The 17,348-nt window shown below is 42.1% G+C and overlaps 2 protein-coding genes across 2 annotated transcripts; one reads left to right on the top strand and one right to left on the bottom strand.

The window, feature by feature from the left end:
* Nucleotides 1-1,035: 1,035 nt before the first annotated feature.
* RP9 (retinitis pigmentosa 9 (autosomal dominant)) lies at nucleotides 1,036-5,363 on the top strand (the record flags this gene model as incomplete). The annotated part of the gene is made up of 5 exons (XM_010023344.1): nucleotides 1,036-1,066; nucleotides 1,820-1,949; nucleotides 2,813-2,904; nucleotides 4,362-4,423; nucleotides 5,150-5,363. Coding segments are annotated over 5 exons (529 nt in total), but the record flags the coding sequence as incomplete, so codon positions are not given.
* A 4,339-nt stretch (nucleotides 5,364-9,702) lies between these two features.
* On the bottom strand, nucleotides 9,703-16,781 carry LOC104412587. Its single transcript, XM_010023343.1, has 4 exons — nucleotides 16,634-16,781; nucleotides 13,958-15,904; nucleotides 10,937-11,056; nucleotides 9,703-9,740 (listed from the first exon to the last, which is right to left on the bottom strand). Exons 1-4 carry the CDS (start codon nucleotides 16,779-16,781, stop codon nucleotides 9,703-9,705), a joined length of 2,253 nt encoding a protein of 750 aa, XP_010021645.1.
* Between the last annotated feature and the right edge of the window lie 567 nt (nucleotides 16,782-17,348).

The raw sequence follows: 17,348 nt of genomic DNA, 5'->3' as shown, positions 1-17,348 counted from the left end.
AGCGTGTCTCGTTTTTATCCATAAGCAGGTCTGCGGGAGCGGGGCCGCTTGCAGAGCTGCTCGGTGTGACTCTGTAACCGTTTGTTGTCGGGGGAAAAATGGGTTTCCGCCAGGTTCCTGGAAGTCTTGGAGTGGCAGCGTAGAAGCAGAGGTTGTTCAGGCGCTTTCCACTAGAGCGGGTTAAAGAATAAAGAAAGAAATTAAGATACAAAGGTTTGAGATGTGCCTAATGACTCCATCAGTAATCCGCAGTGCTGTAAAAGGTTTATGGTGTTTCATTGAAAGGGGTTTAACGGAATAAAAAGATCAGGAGGTTCACAAGAATATGATCATTTTTTTTTCCCCTTTCCAAATGGAAGTAAAAATCTGTTCTGAAATGCACTAAACAGCACTCAAAAATGAGACCATTTCATAGTGCCTTGGCATTTAACTCCCAACGCAGGCACTTTCTCAGGTGCTGTGCTCTATGTAGCTTGATGTTTGGATTCAAATACGGTTTGTATCTGCTGTTGGCTCTAGAGAAATTCTGCAGGGAAGATGATACTTGGGTCTGTGTGGCTCTGTCTTTAATACACGGAGAGATGAAATCAGTATGTGTTAGGTTTGGCTGGCAGGCCTGGGTGTAAGGAACGGTGTGATGCGACGTTCTCGGCTGGCTGTGTCTGTGATTCAGCAGTGCTGGAGTTAAGACATGTGGATCACTGAGATCCTGGGGAGGGAGCTACAGGAAGAGAGGAGAGAATTGTGCATTTATGATAACTGAAGGTGAACTGGGTGTACCAGACACCCCTGTAAAGCAGCGCAATGAGAGGAGTTCTCCCACATGAGTATGAACCTGAAGGATGTTTGCGAGAAGCGTGTGTGGCCATATGAGAAACAGTGTGTCTGTCTGCTTGCATCTTGGTAACTATTGAGAGAACGAAACCCGAGGGAAAACATGAGGTGAAAGTTTTAGCTCTATACCATCAAAGTACTGTGTATTCTCAATGTACTTGTGCTAAGCTGCAGAGTAACGATGTTCCTATTGCTTTTCAGCTATGAGAAACCTCCCCCTGGGCTAATTAAGGTTGGTAAATAATTTGCAGTAAATGGTTAGCATTACGAGGGATTTTCCACACAGCCTGTTACCTGTATACGTTGGTGCTTCCAGGGTAAAACTCAATCTCCTCAGTTACAACCTGAACTCTTTGACTTGATGAATCAAGAGTGAAATGCCCAGATAGGATGAGACCAGTTCTTTCATCACCCTTTAGCACACACACTTCATGCAGTATTTAATAGGGAGGATGAAAGGGAGTCATTTATGGTAAAGCAGATTTTCAGTTTGACATCTTTTCAGGATGCTTCTGGGTTACTTATGCTTGAATATTTGTGTAAAAATACTTCTTTTCCTTTCACAATTATAACTTCTTTTGCCCAATTTCTATACCTAAGCCATCATTTAGTGCTTTTAAGCTAAAGAAACACTCTGTGATGTAAAGGCAGCTTTTGATATGTCTTGTTAGAAGGAAGAGGAAAAAGAGGCCTCCACTTGTCTGTTAAGTTTTCATTTACTTTACTTATTTAAATAAATTACTAAAATAAACAGGAAGGAATGGAATTATTATGGCAATAAAGTCCAGGCTGGAAAATTCAAGGGTGAAGGACAAAAGAAAATAATTTAATGCTGTTAAAAGTGTTTTAAATCCCTTACATGTTACAAGAAAAAGAAATGCTAGAGGGAAAATAGCTTCTATATTAAGTGAAAGCCTGAACATTTGAGGTATTGATTTTTACCAAGGTAAAGAAGTTATTTTATTCTCCTTATTTTTTTCCATAGGAGAATGAAACAAAACCAGAGGACTGCATACCTGATATGCCGGGCAATGAAGGTGCCCGAGAATTCCTGGCACATGCCCCGACAAAAGGGCTTTGGATGCCTTTGGGAAAAGAAGTCAAAGTCATGCAGTGTAAGGCTGAAAATATTCCAGATGTCACTGGACCTTCATGAGCCATCCACTTGCAGTGGGGGAGGGCAGAATGTCTGCTGGACAGATGACGAGGTCCAGGTAGATTGGCCAGCAGGTCAAGGGAGAGGATTCTCTCCCTCTACCACACTCTGGTGAGACCCCCCCTGCAGCCCTGATCCAGCTCTGGGGAACAGCACAAGAGGGACGTGGAGCTGCTGGAGCGAGGCCAGAGGAGGCCCCGAAGCTGCTGCGAGGGCTGGAGCAGCTCTGCTCTGGAGCCAGGCTGAGAGAGCTGGGCTGGGGCAGCTGGAGAAGAGAAGGCTCCTGAAGGGGACACCTTGGAGCAGCTCCAGTGCCTAAAGGGGCTCCAGGAGACCTGGAGAGGGGCTTTGGCCCAGGGATGTAGGGACAGGACAAGGGGAATGGCTTGAACCTGCCAGAGGGGAGATTGAGATGAGCTCTGAGGCAGAAGCTCTTCCCTGTGAGGGTGCTGAGGCGCTGGCACAGGGAGCCCAGAGAAGCTGTGACTGCCCCATCCCTGGCAGTGTTCAAGGCCAGGTTGGACACCGGGGCTTGGAGCAACCTGCTCTAGTGGAAGGTGTCCCTGCCCGGGGCAGGGGTTGGAACTGGAGGAGCTTTAAGGTCCCTTCCAACTGAAATCATTCTATGAATCTGTGACATGCTGATACAAAAGTATCTTGAAGGATGCAGTAGCCTTGCCCAGCCTTTCATAAAAGCCATACTTTTATGAACATCATACTGTTTGTTCCAACACATGGAAAATACTTTGCATAAATACGTTTTTGGTGTTTTTCTTCTGATCTGGCTCAGAGATGCAATTCACTGCTGCTTTGTTTTTAAAGGTTGGAGGTGTAAACGTTACGGACACAGAACAGGAGATAAAGAATGCCCGTTCTTCATTAAAGGCAACCAGAAATTGGAACAGTTTAGAGTAGTGAGTACAAATACTGTAATATTACTGCTCGTGCTTGTTAATACTGACAATGCATAATCTTGCAAGTGAAGCGAAGCCTAGTAGATGATGCTTTATTAAGGACTTTTCCCCTGTCTCTAGTATAATACAGATGCCGAAAATCTCCTAATAAAGAAAAAGCTACAGATGTGGTTGGATGTTTGACTGCTTTGCAGAAAATCTGCTCTTCAAAAGGAAAATTAGTAATTTTTACATTTACATTGAAAATCTTCAAGCAGCTGTTTCAACCATTACATTCAGTGTTTGTGATTAAAATGTCAACGTAACACAAAATGTCTAGTCAAGCTTGAGCTGCCCACATTGCAGCTGCTTCAAGCCTTCTGCTGTCGCTGTGAACAACCACATCATGAAGCCTGTTGTCTAGGTCTGTAATCCAGTTGTCTACAGGTCTGATCTCCTGCTACACGAGGCTGCATCTCAGTTCTGCAGAGTCTTTCTGCATGACCTCTCTAACTTTTCCTGTGGCTCTGCATTCTTAACCCATATTTCAAGCTCTCATCACCTTATGTCCTCATTTCTATCCTTAAAAAATGTAGTCTGGACTCATTCTCTCCTGATTCTGGGCTCCTGCTGATTGTACACTACTGCAAAGAGTAGTTTTAGCTCTCTCCCGTGACCAGATTGCCTCTATTCTTCACTGTTCCTCAGGCTTTTTCTCTGTTGCTTCAAACTCTTGCTCTATGTCCAAAGCCCTTCATGGCGCATTCCCAACATCTTTCATTTGCTACTGACATTTTAATTCCCACCTCTGGTCAACATCAGATCCCTCTCCTCTGTTGAACTTGTTTGCTCAATCTTCCAACAGAAATGATGGCCCCATCTTCTTGCTGCATTCTCACATGGCATGAACTCACCTTAAACATCTGCAGCGTTTATGTGCTACCTTCCTTCACAAGGAGCTTTGCTGCAATGCCTGTTTCACTGCAAAAGGACTGAGTTAAGAACCACTAATGGTAGTGCAAAGCAAGCTAGGACAACTCCAACTTCATTATTTGTTTGTCTTATATTCCTTGCTCCTGTAATCATTCCTGTGTGTTTATATTAAAATAAGCTATAAGGGTACTTACACCTCAGTATTTTGAACTTCTCTATGTTTGCCTAGTGATCCCTGTAGCATATGGAAGGGGTTCTCTTAGCTAACTGCTTGAAGAGGCAGAGAGGCATTATACCTAAGAAGGGTCCCCTTCTGGTGCAATTTGGATAAGCTTTTCCTAAAGTAATAAAACCCAAACCAGTCCAGATTAACCATGGTAAACCTGAGAGTATACTTGGGAATTAAGAGCTTGCTAACTGTATTTCACCTTCTGATAAAAGCCTCTGGAAGTGGGTTGCTTTGGTTTATTTGTTTTTAGGAAATACAAGTCAGTGATAAATACTTTGCTTTACCAACACTGGATTTTCTGTTTTCCACTTTAAAGGCCCATGAAGATCCAATGTACAATATAATAAAGGAAAATAAACGGCAAGAAAGAGAAAAGAGGTAAGAATGGCTCCGTAGCAAAATGCATTTTCAATTTGGTTTTCATTTTGGTCATGATACTAATATATAGGGGAAATCTTGATACAGATTCAGATTGATACAGGCTTACCTTTATATTTTGTTTAATGGCAGTTTCTTTATGTTGGTAGAGCCTAATGCATTTCTGCTTTCTTAAGAATCACACCATAATACTTCCTGCCTCTTTAATTCTATCATCTTCTACACTTTTTCCCAAAACAAAGTTTATGGAGTAGTCAGTCATTTATGCCATATATGTCAGGTACTTGTGATTAGTTTAGCTGAGGCCTAAAAAAGGCTTCAATGCCATCCTCTCTCTGTCATCAGGGCAATGAATGTCGTAAGATCAGCCTTCCAATATGCATTTGCATATAGATAAGCACAGAACTTCTTAGGGTGGTCTGGTGATCGCTGTAGCCTTATTGTTTTGCACACATAAATACTGGCCAATATCCTGCTCTGCCTTTGGTATCCTGTGGGATGGGAAGTCCCAGAGGACAGAGCATCTGCTTGTCTCAAAAGAGATCGCTTTTACCAGTCTGCAGATACTGTAACAGGAGTGTAATTCAGCAGGAGCAGAAGTGTTCCCCTGCCCTTTGCACGCAGCTCCCATTTCTCAGGCTAGGAAGGAAACAGATGAAAGCTACAGTAAGGTGTTACAGGTAAAGAAGAGCTAGAAAAGATTCTCATTCCATTTTTTAAACTCAGGATACAGCAGCTGAAGCAACTCTTGGAGGACTCTACCTCAGAAGATAACAGTGATAAGGATGATGAAGACAGCAGCAGCTCCACTTCCTCCGAAGGCAGAGATAAACACAAGAAAAAAAAGAGAAAGAAGGAAAAGAAAAAGAAAGAAAAGAAGAAGAAGAAGAAGAGAAAGCGTAAGTCATCTAAATCTAATGAGAAGTCGGAATCTGATTAACAGCAGTCATCTGCTGCACCCTCCTTGACCTCTTCTGGTGGAGTGAAAGGAAAGATCCAAAGGATGAGGAAGAAACCACCAGAAGGAGCTTTATTAAACTCGGAATGTACAGGTGACACATATGATGTTGTACACTGGCTGCCCATTCCTGCCCCTCTGCAGCCAGAAGGGAACTGCATTAAACAACTCTCCATCAACCATATCTTTATGTAAAACGTGTGCTAAGGGTCATCTGCCTTGGTCAGATTGGGCTCTGCATTGCCACACGTGACTGTGGCAGGAAACAGTGACTGCCAAGGTATTGCCAGCAAACCTGCAGCAGGAGCAGGCTGTCTGTTGAAGTGTCTTTTCTCTGTGAAGTTATTGTATTAGATACAGAGCACTGGGAGTTCACTTACGTGCTCATAAGCAGCAGGTTGTACTGTATTGTTTTTTTCCTCTCCGCATACAGCCTGTGTGAATTTCAGTGTATTTGTCCTAGTACTGGCAGCTGGGGAATAAAGAGCTCTGCTGAAGGGGAGGAAGGTTAATCAAGGGGATGTACTTAGAGACAAAATTGCAGTGTTAATAAGACTTGGAGTTGGGTTTGTGTGTAATAAAACTTCAACATCATCACCATTAATACACACAGTTCTGCAACATCTCAAGCATTTCTTGAGCCTCTAGGAGTGGGAGCTGAGTGTAAAGAGGGAGTGGGTTTAGTGAGTTAAAAAGGGGGTTTCATGTTAATAATGAAAAGGATTCATTTCTACATACATTTTAGTATCAATTGTTTTGATACATCTGAGGGGTTTTTTTTCCTTGGGGAAATAAATTCCACCTTTTTTTTGTTTACTGCCGTTACGTTATGAATCACCCCACAGGAATGTGTGTAAGGCTTTCACAGTGGTTTTCAATATAGGCATGTAAACCACAGAGCAGTAGTAAAGAAAACATAAGCAGGAGGAAGAAGTTGTGTCTACTCTGTTGACCTTGTGGACTGACCATGCTTTTACTCTACCTAATCTTGCAGGCTCAGTTAGGAAGATAGAGCTAGCTCTGAACTGCATTAGAGCAGGTAGCTCTTTCTGAAACATCAAGGTGCAGTGGTATAAAGCTGTGATTTCAGGACTGAGGCGGGATACACAGTGATAGTCTGCAAAAGGAGGAGGAGAAACAGGTTTGCTTTGACAGGAGTAGGAAGGATTTACAGGGAATTCAGGCTCTGTGCTTATGCTTACATTGAAAGGAAAAGAAAGGCATGATGAAGCTCTGACATTAGCAGGGTGAATGTTAACACTGACATCAAGGGACCATAGACTAAAACTCATGGAAGATGATTGTATTGTTTCCTCCCGAGAGCTTTGGAAAAAGATGACAGGGGAAAATATACATTAAAATGTGTTTTCTCCCTCCTACATGTCTTGAGTCATTAGTAAAAGTGACCCCCTGTTCCTTGCCAGTCATTCACAGTATGTTCTGGGGAAAAACAAGGTAATCAAAAGCTACTTACAAAAAGATGCTTATTCCTAGAGCTTGACTGTGAAGTTGTGTGTTAGCCTCCAGTATTTTCTAACAGATGTCCCTGTGGTGGGGTGTACTGGTGACTCCTGATGGTTCCCTTTAATCAACAACAGCGGCAGTAAATTCAGAGCTTCTGGCTTTTCCACCAGAAAGAGGTTTAAGAGCAGAAATGACCATCCTTGTCAGACTTCAGCAAAAACACTGGTATCTGCCTTACTTCTATGGCCATGAAATTACTTGGGGCTTATAGTCTCATTGACTGAGAAGGCAGCGAGTCAGTCAGGGGAATCTGAGGATTCTTTTTTAAGCCATGTATGTGTTTTTCTCTCAGTTAGCATGTGGTAAGTGGGGAGAGGGAGAGGTGCCATTGCCTCTAGTCTTCCATAGTTTGATTTTCATGGAGAGACCTGCAATTAATCTTTTCCAACATAAGGCAGAAGACAGGACATTGTAAAAGAAAGCTTTCTGCCATCCAGGTGCTACCATACTGACATTTGGAATATAGAATTAGGACGTGGCAAGCCAATGTAAGACACTGGCACCACTTCAGTGCTTGCAGCACACCCACTTTGCAACAGAAGTTTTAGTCAGCTACAAGTGAGTCAATTTGAGTCGCAGACAGACAGTCTGCCCAAGCCAACCTCCCAGCCTCAGAGGCCTCCACCTCTGGTAATGCCAAGCAGCAAATAGATTCTTCAGCTGCCCTTCAGAGGTGCTACAGGAAGCATGTGAAAGCTTCCAAGGCAGTGCTGTACTTGCCACAGTTGCAAGGTCAATGCTGCCAGCACAGGGAAGTCCAGCCTCAGTGAGGACAAAAGCCTGACACGTATGTGTGTCTGTAAAGTTAAATCTCAGATCTCCCTGTGGCTGGTTACCTGGCTGAATAAAACCAGCCTGGGCTTCCAATTCACAGCCTCATAAAACACAGGCTGCACTTCACAACTTGCCTGAAGCATGGCTATTTTACCCACTGGAGTATTAAATATAGCTGTAAACCATTTGACTTAAGATGCAGGCCACAAATCATGCTGCTGAGTGGAAAAAAGCCAAGTAGAAGATCTAGTTTTAAGGTCAAAGGACTAGTACTGTCTGAGTAGAATACACCACATAACATGATCCAAGAAGTATTTCTGGAGCTCTTGAACATTCATGCCTACCACTTTAAGCATTGGTATGGATACATAGCATGGGTACACTACAAGATTGAGGAATTAGTTTAAAATAGCATTTGTTTCCAGACAAAGAGCTGTCTAAACACTTTAAACACTCCTACTACTACTCCCTCACATCTTCCTGGGAGCTGGCATTACCAGAGCCTAAATTGCTTCTTGTCTGAGTAGAAAATACACTGACTACTGCAAGACTTATGAAAGGATGACTGGCATGATCTTGGGAGTACCTGTGAAGTATTAGCTATTACCAGAGTGCCATTTAACTGTGAGGCCATGGATACTCTTTTAACTGTCTCTTGCTGCTTGCCTGGTAAGTCTTGTCAGCAGAACTGGCTTGGTATTCAATGCCAAGGCTACGCTCAAGTTCAGGGAAAAAGAAGTCAATCCTTACCCAAGAATGGTCTTCAAGTTGAAGAGATTCTACCACTGATGCTCCCCTTGATCAGAATCAAGTCTTTCCTCCAAGAGCACCACATTCCTGTATTAGATGTCCAAGAGCAGCAGTCCTGTATTTTCCAGACTCTTAAAGAGCTCCATGCTAGAAGTAATTCCCTCCCTCCTTTTATTCTTTGAGGCTAATGTAACACAGGCTTTATGCAGCACAAAAGCCAAATACAAATCTGTATTCCTTATTTACTTGAAGTGCTTAGGGTACAGAGGAAGTAACTTGGACTGCACTGTTAGAGTGGATCCTTTCCACTAACTGCTTGGGGTAAAGGCTATAGTTATAGTAGCTTTTTAACAAGTAAGCAAGTGCTATTAAACATTATAGATCAAGGACCAGTTGGTTAGGGAAACCTCAATACTCCCCTGTGAAAACAGCCACTTCTGAGCTATCCACCTCATCTAGATCAGTCCACTTCCATTATTCAGATCACTGGTTTTATCATCTTAGTTCTATAGATGATATTCCCGTTGCAAGTTGCCAAGGACAGCATCAACACTAACAGATGTCACCAGTGAGAAGTCAAGGAACAGGGTACGGCACTGTTGTAAAAACTCCTGGTTCAAAGTCCATCTCTCCAGCTCAGGGCCTCCAGAAGAGGACTCAAAGGTCCTCAAAGAAAAGGAAGGGGAGGAGGGGGAAGCATCACATCACCAATGTTTCAGTTTTAGCCCTCAGTCATGCACTCGAAGAGGGAGTTAAGAGCTGAAGAGCTACCTTGAACCTTCAACTCAGTACTCAACTCGATCCAGTTTTAACTACATCCTTTTACAACCACAACAAATCCAGCCAAAAATCCAGCTGATGATGGGAAAGAATTTGGTACTTAGATCCACCCCTTTCAGACAAGCTGACTAGGAGGTGACATTGACACACTTCACAACCCTGCAGAGCTTAACAGCAGGACAGCGCAGTAAATGCTAAGCTCTAATACTACTGATGCACACACCCCCCTGTAACAAGCTTGTTTACTTCCATGTATAGATGGAATACAAGAAACCTCAAAGTGCAATTCTATTAAATTTATTAAATAGTGGGTGTGCTAACTGTAAAAAGGTGCTTTTAGTGTTAAATACTTAATTCCATTTGAAGTGTCCTCAGTCTGTACAATGGTGCTAGGAGTACACAGCAACTTACAACATCTACAAGAAAATAATAGAGTTTTGGATTTATGCAAAACATGCATTTTTTGTTTCCCCTCCTGCCCCAACATTGGCACTTATCGTCTCATAGAGAGGGACTTTCTTGATCCATGCCCTGAAGAAAAAAAGAAAAGGAAGAGATCAAGGAATGCACTCTTCCTCCAAATACGTGCCAGTTCACTTCTAAAGACAGATTAGCAACTGCCTTGTCCTATTGCAGGAAAAGACACTGATATTACAACTATGTGCTCAGCTTCCCAGCAAGGATAAATTCCACAGGAATGGTGCTGGACTTCAGAATATCCCAGGATAAGAGACTGGTAAGAGTTCTTCATGAAACTCTGCATATTTTCAATGTGCTCTTGCAACTACATTGTTGAACACATCCAAGAAGCACCAGCTATTTCTGAGGCAAATCTAAAGTATTTTGGGATGATGCCCATTTCCTGGATGCTTTTACTGAAGAGGACCAGCAATTAAGGGTTTAACACTGTTCAAATAATCTGATTTCAGGACTGATGCCAATTTTGAGTAGTAAGATGCTTCAGTCCAAGGTTGTTTCCAACCTTGCAAACACACAGAAGTATCATCTGTTTAATATGGGAGAGATTGTCTTTAACCCCTGTGTTTCCTGAGTATTTGGGTTAGCTTTACCATGCCAACTTGTTCTTTTCCAGAAGGAACTCTGATCTATCTAAGGTAGCTTCTTGTATGGACCAACCTTTTTCAACCTATAACCTTCTCAGGCTCTCCCACAAATGCACAAAAGTATATTTGTTACTGAACCTACTCAATGTGGTATTTCCCTCCATTGCATTTCTCAACTTCCTCCAAAGTAGCAAGAAGTTCCTACTCCGTAAAGTTCTTAAGAACCATCTATACGCATTTATGTTGTATCAAATAACAGCATTTTGGCTGAGACAGACCAGTAGCTTAAAGAAAAGTATTACTGCAAAGCAACACAGGACCCAACACTTGAGAATGTTAGTAGAATAGTCTGAAGAGCAACTTGACTAAAAGACTGGGGTTTTGTATATGTTTTTCTTCCTTTCTTTCCCTTAAACAAGGAGAAGGACCCTAAACTGCTCAAAGCTACAAGAGTCTTCATAGCAAGATGATTGAGTGTTCAAAGTTCAGCTTGCATTTCCCCTCCTCCCCCCATCTTGCCTGCATACAATAGCAATGTATTTGCTAGTATTTCCCAATCTATCCCGTATCCTTGCAGTTCAAACAGAACCATTTAGTCCCCAAGACAGTAATGAAGCAAAAGCCCATAGCAGCCATTGTGGTAGCTTGTCACTGCATACCAACCTTTGTGGACACTGCTTTTAGGCATCTCCCATGCTTCTTCCACCTCACATCTTGTGTCTCTGCGTTTTGAAGGTGGCTTGCCTATTCTTTTCTTCTTTAGTTTAACCAAAGGTGGGCACCCTATGTAGCAAGACACAACTGGTGTTATTTCTCCAAAGCATAGTCTTAAAGCAAATTTAAGCTTGAATTCCCCTGACTGGTCTGTAGTGTTCCTCTTCCTCCTATCCCCCTATGTGCCCATTTTAGTGGCAGATAAAACAGACACTGCCTGCATCAAGCAGTAGTCCTCTACGTCTACAGTACCGAATCACTAACCATAATTCTGGATGCATTGTATTTTGGGGCATAACTTGGCTAGGTGTTAGCGTGGCAAAAAAGAAGCCAGTGAGATCTGGGTAATTCTGCTCTAGTTCACTCTGCAAGTGCTCAACACTACTTGATGGCTGTCCAAGTGACTAAACTTGCCATTGTCTTAAAAACACTCACTTCTTCAGAGCTGTTATGCACCACAGGTACACAGCTGAAGTAGTCAAATTTAGCATATGATATTACTGCTAAAGCAACATACTTTGTTTAGCCAAACCCCTTTACTTGCAGGGCACTTAAATTTAAGATTAATTTGAAGAAACCAGTCTTAGGATACATTTTAAAAAGGATGTAATTTTACTAGCACTTCTGAGGCATCCACTGGCATGGACAGCCTTCAGAAGAAACCTATTCCTTCTTTCTAGTACTGAATGTGCTAGCTTCTTCAAACTATAAGCTGGAAAAGGAGGAGGAGAGAGCAGGGAATAGCAAACATTCTTAGCATGCCACACCATCTATAACTTAGAAGTGACATGCTGAAAGTTAATTATTTTAGAACTATTTTATGATTGTTATGAACTGTTGTAAGGAGCCAAGAACAGTGCTGATAAAGTAAGATGTTTTCAAATTTTATAGAGCAGGCTAGCATAAAAAACCCACAACAATTTCAAGTCTGATAACAGAAAGGACAAAGTCTCCAACACAGGAGACGAACCTCAAACCCCAGCATGCTCAAGCACAAAAGCAATGCAGAGAGAACCAAGGAATACACTCTGAAGAACAGTTCACTGGGCTGTTGATACAGGAAACCTGATAGGTATCATCACTGAGGAGGAGCAAGTCAGTCTGTCCTGAAGATAACATCACACTCTTACCTAGTAGAGTGATCCTGTGATACTTTGAAAGCATTTGAGCCAGGACAGCAGTAATGCCCAGACTACAGCAAATCCTACACTTGTTCCAGCAGCACTTACAATGAGAAACACCCTTGAAGAGCATTTAGAAACAGAGCTGCACTCCAGGTAAACCTTAGTTGTAAAGACAAAGCATTCTTCTTCAGAGGAAAAAGCTACAGGAACAAACTAAGCTTCGCTTTGTTAAAGTAACCCATTTGTTCACCTTTTCCTTAGCCACACATCAGGATGATTTAACTCAGCCATCCCTTAGCAGTAGCAAGGCAACTGTGGTCCATGCTAGTTTCTGAGCACTGGCCTATCTAGCTATCACACATGACTCCTTGTTTGTTCTACTCATCAAGATCAGAAGCTATCACCACACATGCACTTAAGATAAACATTATCCAGACAAAGAATCAATACTACAGTTTATGGAAGTAGCAGCTCTGCACAAATAAAGGCTTTGCTTGGCCACAAAGCATTTGATGCTTTGATTTCCCTGTTACCTTTAAAACAAAAAAAGTAGCTAGAATGCATCCTTACTCACATGTTTCAGTTTGAGAAGCATATAAACATACCCCAAGATGCACTGACTGGTATTTCATCAGTATCAGAGTGATGAGCATTAGTTTTATCATCCTCAAATCTTGTTCAAATACCATAAGCTTGATGTTTTCTATCAGACCCTTTTGAATGTTCCTTAAGCACAGAAACACACTGAGGAAATGAGTCGTACCTTGTTCTTTGCTCCTGGCTGGGGGCAAGAGACTACCAGGTATTTGGCTGGTAAATTTGGGTTTAGCACCACTTCTAATCCAATACTCTTCAGGTGGTATCCCCATGTTCTCCCTTAACAGCCTTCCTAATTAAGGAAAGAATTAAGTTAGTATTTAGTTTTGCTAATGTTAATATATTGTTCAAGCCACAAGTCAGAATGCAAAGCTAGCTAATGAATCTAAGTGTAAGGGGCTATTAAACCCCCTTAGTTTGCTAGAGACCACACTTGATATATTATAAGCTGGTTTAAGTTGCAGATTTTGTAAAAAGAAGATAAGCTTTCAGAACACTTAAGCCTGTCATCAGAAGTAGATCGCCCTGTGTTGGATGCCTGTCACAATACGAGGCTGGACTAAAGAGCAGCCACTCACTGAAGTTCCCATATAGCCAGTTATGAGCCATGACTGATAACTTCACCCATTTTCAGTTCAGATTAATCTAATTTCTTTGATTAAAGAACATGTTCTTTTCCAGGTCAAACTTAATACAGTTTCACGTGGATTTGATGAAAATAAAGCAAAGCTTCTGTTGCTAAAAGTAAGAAAGCAGCAGCTACAATGAAGTAATAATGGTTTGACTCCTCTTCTGCAGAGAAGTTACACAGGGTATGGTCACCAGATTATAATGAATTTAACCCTGTTTCACCCATTAACATGTGGATCTGATGGGCAGTCAGAATGCCTGTATAAATTTAAGTGCCAGATTTCCAACATACTTTTAACAATGGTAAATGCGTAGTTCAAGTGACCTTAAGCTTTTCAAATTAATAAATTGCCACAAATGTCAGAAAGTGAAGTAGATCAAGTCTAACTCAAAGGAGAGTTTCTGCACAGCCCTCTGCTGGTTGTGAAGATGCAGAATCCTCATGCAATTGGTAAAAGGTAGTAGCAAACCCCTCTGCCTCAACAAAAATCAACCTAATTCTGCAGTACTTCTGGCTCTGCTCCAATCTTCCCCACTAGTTCCAACTACGATTTGCACCCACAGTTAGGCGGGTTGTGTGTTCTATTCAGCAGCATTTTGTTCTCAGCCACTGTCTTACCTCCCAGGAACCTCCGTAGTGCTCGCTGGTGTTCAAGTCCTCCTCTTCTTGATGTAGGCCTCTTTCTTCCATAATAGCCATAGTCACTGCATGCACCATCTTGTTCTCTCTCCTTTGGCTTGTAAACTACACCAGTGTTGTCACCAAGCCCACTCCTAGTTTTTATCATCTCTTGAGCAGGCCAGCTGATGAACTGAGCCGGTATAGCATGTCTAGGTGGTTTCCAAAGCACCCTCTGGCCAACTTGGTAGAAGCCTCCTGTACTAGGCGTCAAGATTCCATATGGAGTAGCTCCCTGAATAAAATATTCCATTTCATCCATGTCATAGTCATCATCCTCATCCTCCTCATCCTCTCCATCTTCATCCTCCTCTTCTCCCCTCACAGAGCATTCTTCAGAGTCCTCGACTTCTGACAAACTCTTGGCTGCTTTTGTCTTGAGAGAATTGAGCTTCATCTGACTAGAAGACCTAGGAAGGTCTCCCAGCTTTCTGCCTTTACTGGAAGCCTCTTTAGTCTTCATGGTTGAAGAGTTTTTGTCATCTTGGTCATGCAAGCTGTTCATCTGCTCCCTTCCTACCACTTCATCTTCATTTAGGGACCCGGCACTTTTAATTTTCTCTTTCTCCAAGCCCTCTGTATTCTTCTGGAAAGGATACATGCTTTTCTGAAGCACATAGTCAGGGACAAAATAAGACACCGGCGGGGCATTATCGACTGATGAGCATTCCTCTCTAGAGGACACGTCATCAGAAGAAAGACTGAGTACACTCTGACGTTTCCTTTGTGGCAAACAGATGTCATAGGTGTAGTTGGTGTCCATAGTGTCCACACAAGCCAGCCAGCTGCTAGAGGGAATGTACTTCTCAATGGATTCGTCACACCAAATACTCCTATCAGTTTGACTCTCACTGGTCACGTTGTGGCTTCGGTTCAGCTTTTTCTGCTGGAAACTCAAGTCACTCATAACCTCCATGCGAGATGGAAGCAGTCCTGCTTGTTGAATAAAGCTGGGCTCTTCTTGAGAAGTTTTTGAGCCTGTAGGTTTTTTAGAGCTCAGTTTCTTAGTTACTACCACATCCTGCCTTACCACCGGTTGATCTACGCCAGCAGACCTTGACAGCTCTGTGATTTGCACTGCCATGGGTTCACCGGGGGACGGGTTTGCCCCTTGACTTGTATTCACTTGCTTTTCTGCATCCAGCTTCACTTCCTTATTTTGGACCTCTTTCTCTTGCACAGTTTCAACACCCTGTTTTGAGGGAAGAACAGCTTTTCTCTCATCTAAGGAAGCTCCTGGCACCATTTTCTCCCCTTCAGGAGTGCTATATATCATTCCTTCACATGAGCTAACAGAAAATAAGTCACGCTGCACTAGATTCTCTGGGACTGCTTTACCACTTGCCACATCATACAAAGGGATAGTTTCTTTAAAGGACTTCCACAGTTGAATAGCTGGAGAGCCATTGCCATATTCTATCCTCACTTCTTCCTTCTCAAAGGCATAGCTTCCAGTAGGAAGGTTCCTATACTGTGCAGAGCTGGAAGGGCTCTTGTTATGAAGCTCTCTGTCTACCACAATGGAAGATCCAGATGAATCTTGTTTCTCTGAAGTACTTTCAGTCTCTGTACCTATTCCAGAAGAAACACAGGCTGCATTTCCTGCATCACAACCTTTCGTTTCCATACGGATATCCTGATGCTTTTTTTGCTTGTTTTCAGGCTGTCTAGGATCAGTCTGTGTCTCTTTTGTCTCCATCTTTTTTCCAGGGGTACTATAGTGTCTAAATCTCGTGGCATGATAAAACATAGGGGAAGGTTGGGGAGCATTAAAATAAGGCCTTCTGTTAACTCTTGCATGAATTGGTTGCTGTGGAACAAAAAATCCAGGGTACTCGTGGAACGCAACAGAATAAAATGGAAAATAGGGATGTCCACTTCGGAAGCCTAGACATTGGGAATAAAAAAGGCAAAGTCAAATACATCTTTCTGAAACAAGTCATTCTGATTAATAGTTGCTCTCATACACAGGGACAGCTACAAGATCAGAGCACAGGTAAGTAAAACACTTCATCAACACTTGGAAGCAAATCTGGTGCAAACAAGCAGAGAGGGTTCCTTGTTATGGAGGAGCTTACGTGGACAGCTACATTTGAAATAAAACCTGGTTTTATTCCTTGGAACACACACCAGTTAGCTTTCCTTACTTTGCTGCTATTTTATGGACTACACTATAGCACTGCCTTTGAAAAAGGCACCTCCAGATAGATAATAACACATATTTACAAGATGCATTTAACAATATCATTTCTGCATGGATTTTTAAGTTTATATTTATCCATACCTACAATACATATATGTAACTCAAATATATACACACACATTAATTGTTAGGCATATTCTAGAGCTCTGTATGTCTGTGGGATAACCATTACTTAACCTTCTGCTTAGTTTCCATTCTCCACAAGCAGACGCTTTCCAGCACACAAGCTACACATTTAACTAACACTCCATAAGGCAGATTTTTGCTAACTAAAACATTACAATAATTCTGTCTTAAACTCTCAAGAAGCTTCTTACCACAGAAACTCATTTGTTTCCTCCACTTAGTAAGTGGAGCAAACAATTATTAACTTCTTAAGCAAAGCTACCACAGCCAGCTCTCATTTACCTCACCTGGAGCAGGTACACAGTATGGACTGTATGGATGACTGAGGTACCATGGACTTGGAAAAGGCTGTTGTGCTGTTGGCTGTACATAAAAAAAGGGTCTTGTGTGGTTTGTGGGATATGATCCACTCTCTGAAGCTGAGGCAGTATTCATTTTCTTCTTTAAACACTGAAAGAGAAATAACCAGAATTAACCACTTGAAAGAATTGAGTGACCTCATGATTGTGACGCTCTGTCAGAATTCAGCAGATGTTCCTCACCCAGCCCAATGAAACCAGAATTTCCCAGGAAAAAGCAATTATCTCCCAAACAAAGTAGAAAAGTGACATTACTATCAAGGCCAAAGATTTTAAGTTCTCCTTCGTCAAGCAAGCTTTTATAGACAGCTCACAATAGTAGTATTTCAATCCAGTTTTATAACACACTTTAAAGCCACAGGACTAGCAAGTTGATGTAGTCGTATTTGTACATATCCATATAAGTAGTATTCCAGCCCAGTAAAAGTTAGCCTTGAGCAAAAAGCTCAATGGAAACTTCGCACAGACAGAAGTTTGTTGTTTCCTGAAGAAGGCACTTCTTAATACCAACACACGTGTTGCATTTGAGATCACTGCAAGAGCTCTATTAATTCAGGAAACGTGCTTGATAAGACACTCAAGACAAGGACAGCTAACACAAAACCCCAAATATTTGAGCAACACTACACTTAAACTAGATAAC

The sequence above is a fragment of the Nestor notabilis genome, unplaced genomic scaffold, assembly GCF_000696875.1.
Source record: "Nestor notabilis isolate BGI_N333 unplaced genomic scaffold, ASM69687v1 scaffold26101, whole genome shotgun sequence".
In the NCBI taxonomy this organism is placed as follows: Eukaryota; Metazoa; Chordata; class Aves; order Psittaciformes; family Psittacidae; genus Nestor; species Nestor notabilis.
Note: the sequence above shows the minus strand (reverse complement) of the source record. Positions and strands in the feature narration are given on the sequence as shown.

Excerpts from the sequence above, each read along its gene's own strand:
- LOC104412587 (XM_010023343.1), bottom strand. The coding sequence starts at position 16,781 with ATGAATACTGCCTCAGCTTCAGAGAGTGGATCATATCCCACAAACCAC. Across the intron at positions 15,905-16,633 it reads ATACTGTGTACCTGCTCCAG|GCTTCCGAAGTGGACATCCC; the intron begins GTGAGGTAAATG and ends CCCAATGTCTAG. Across the intron at positions 9,741-10,936 it reads TAAAAGCAGTGTCCACAAAG|GGCATGGATCAAGAAAGTCC; the intron begins GTTGGTATGCAG and ends TTTTTTCTTCAG.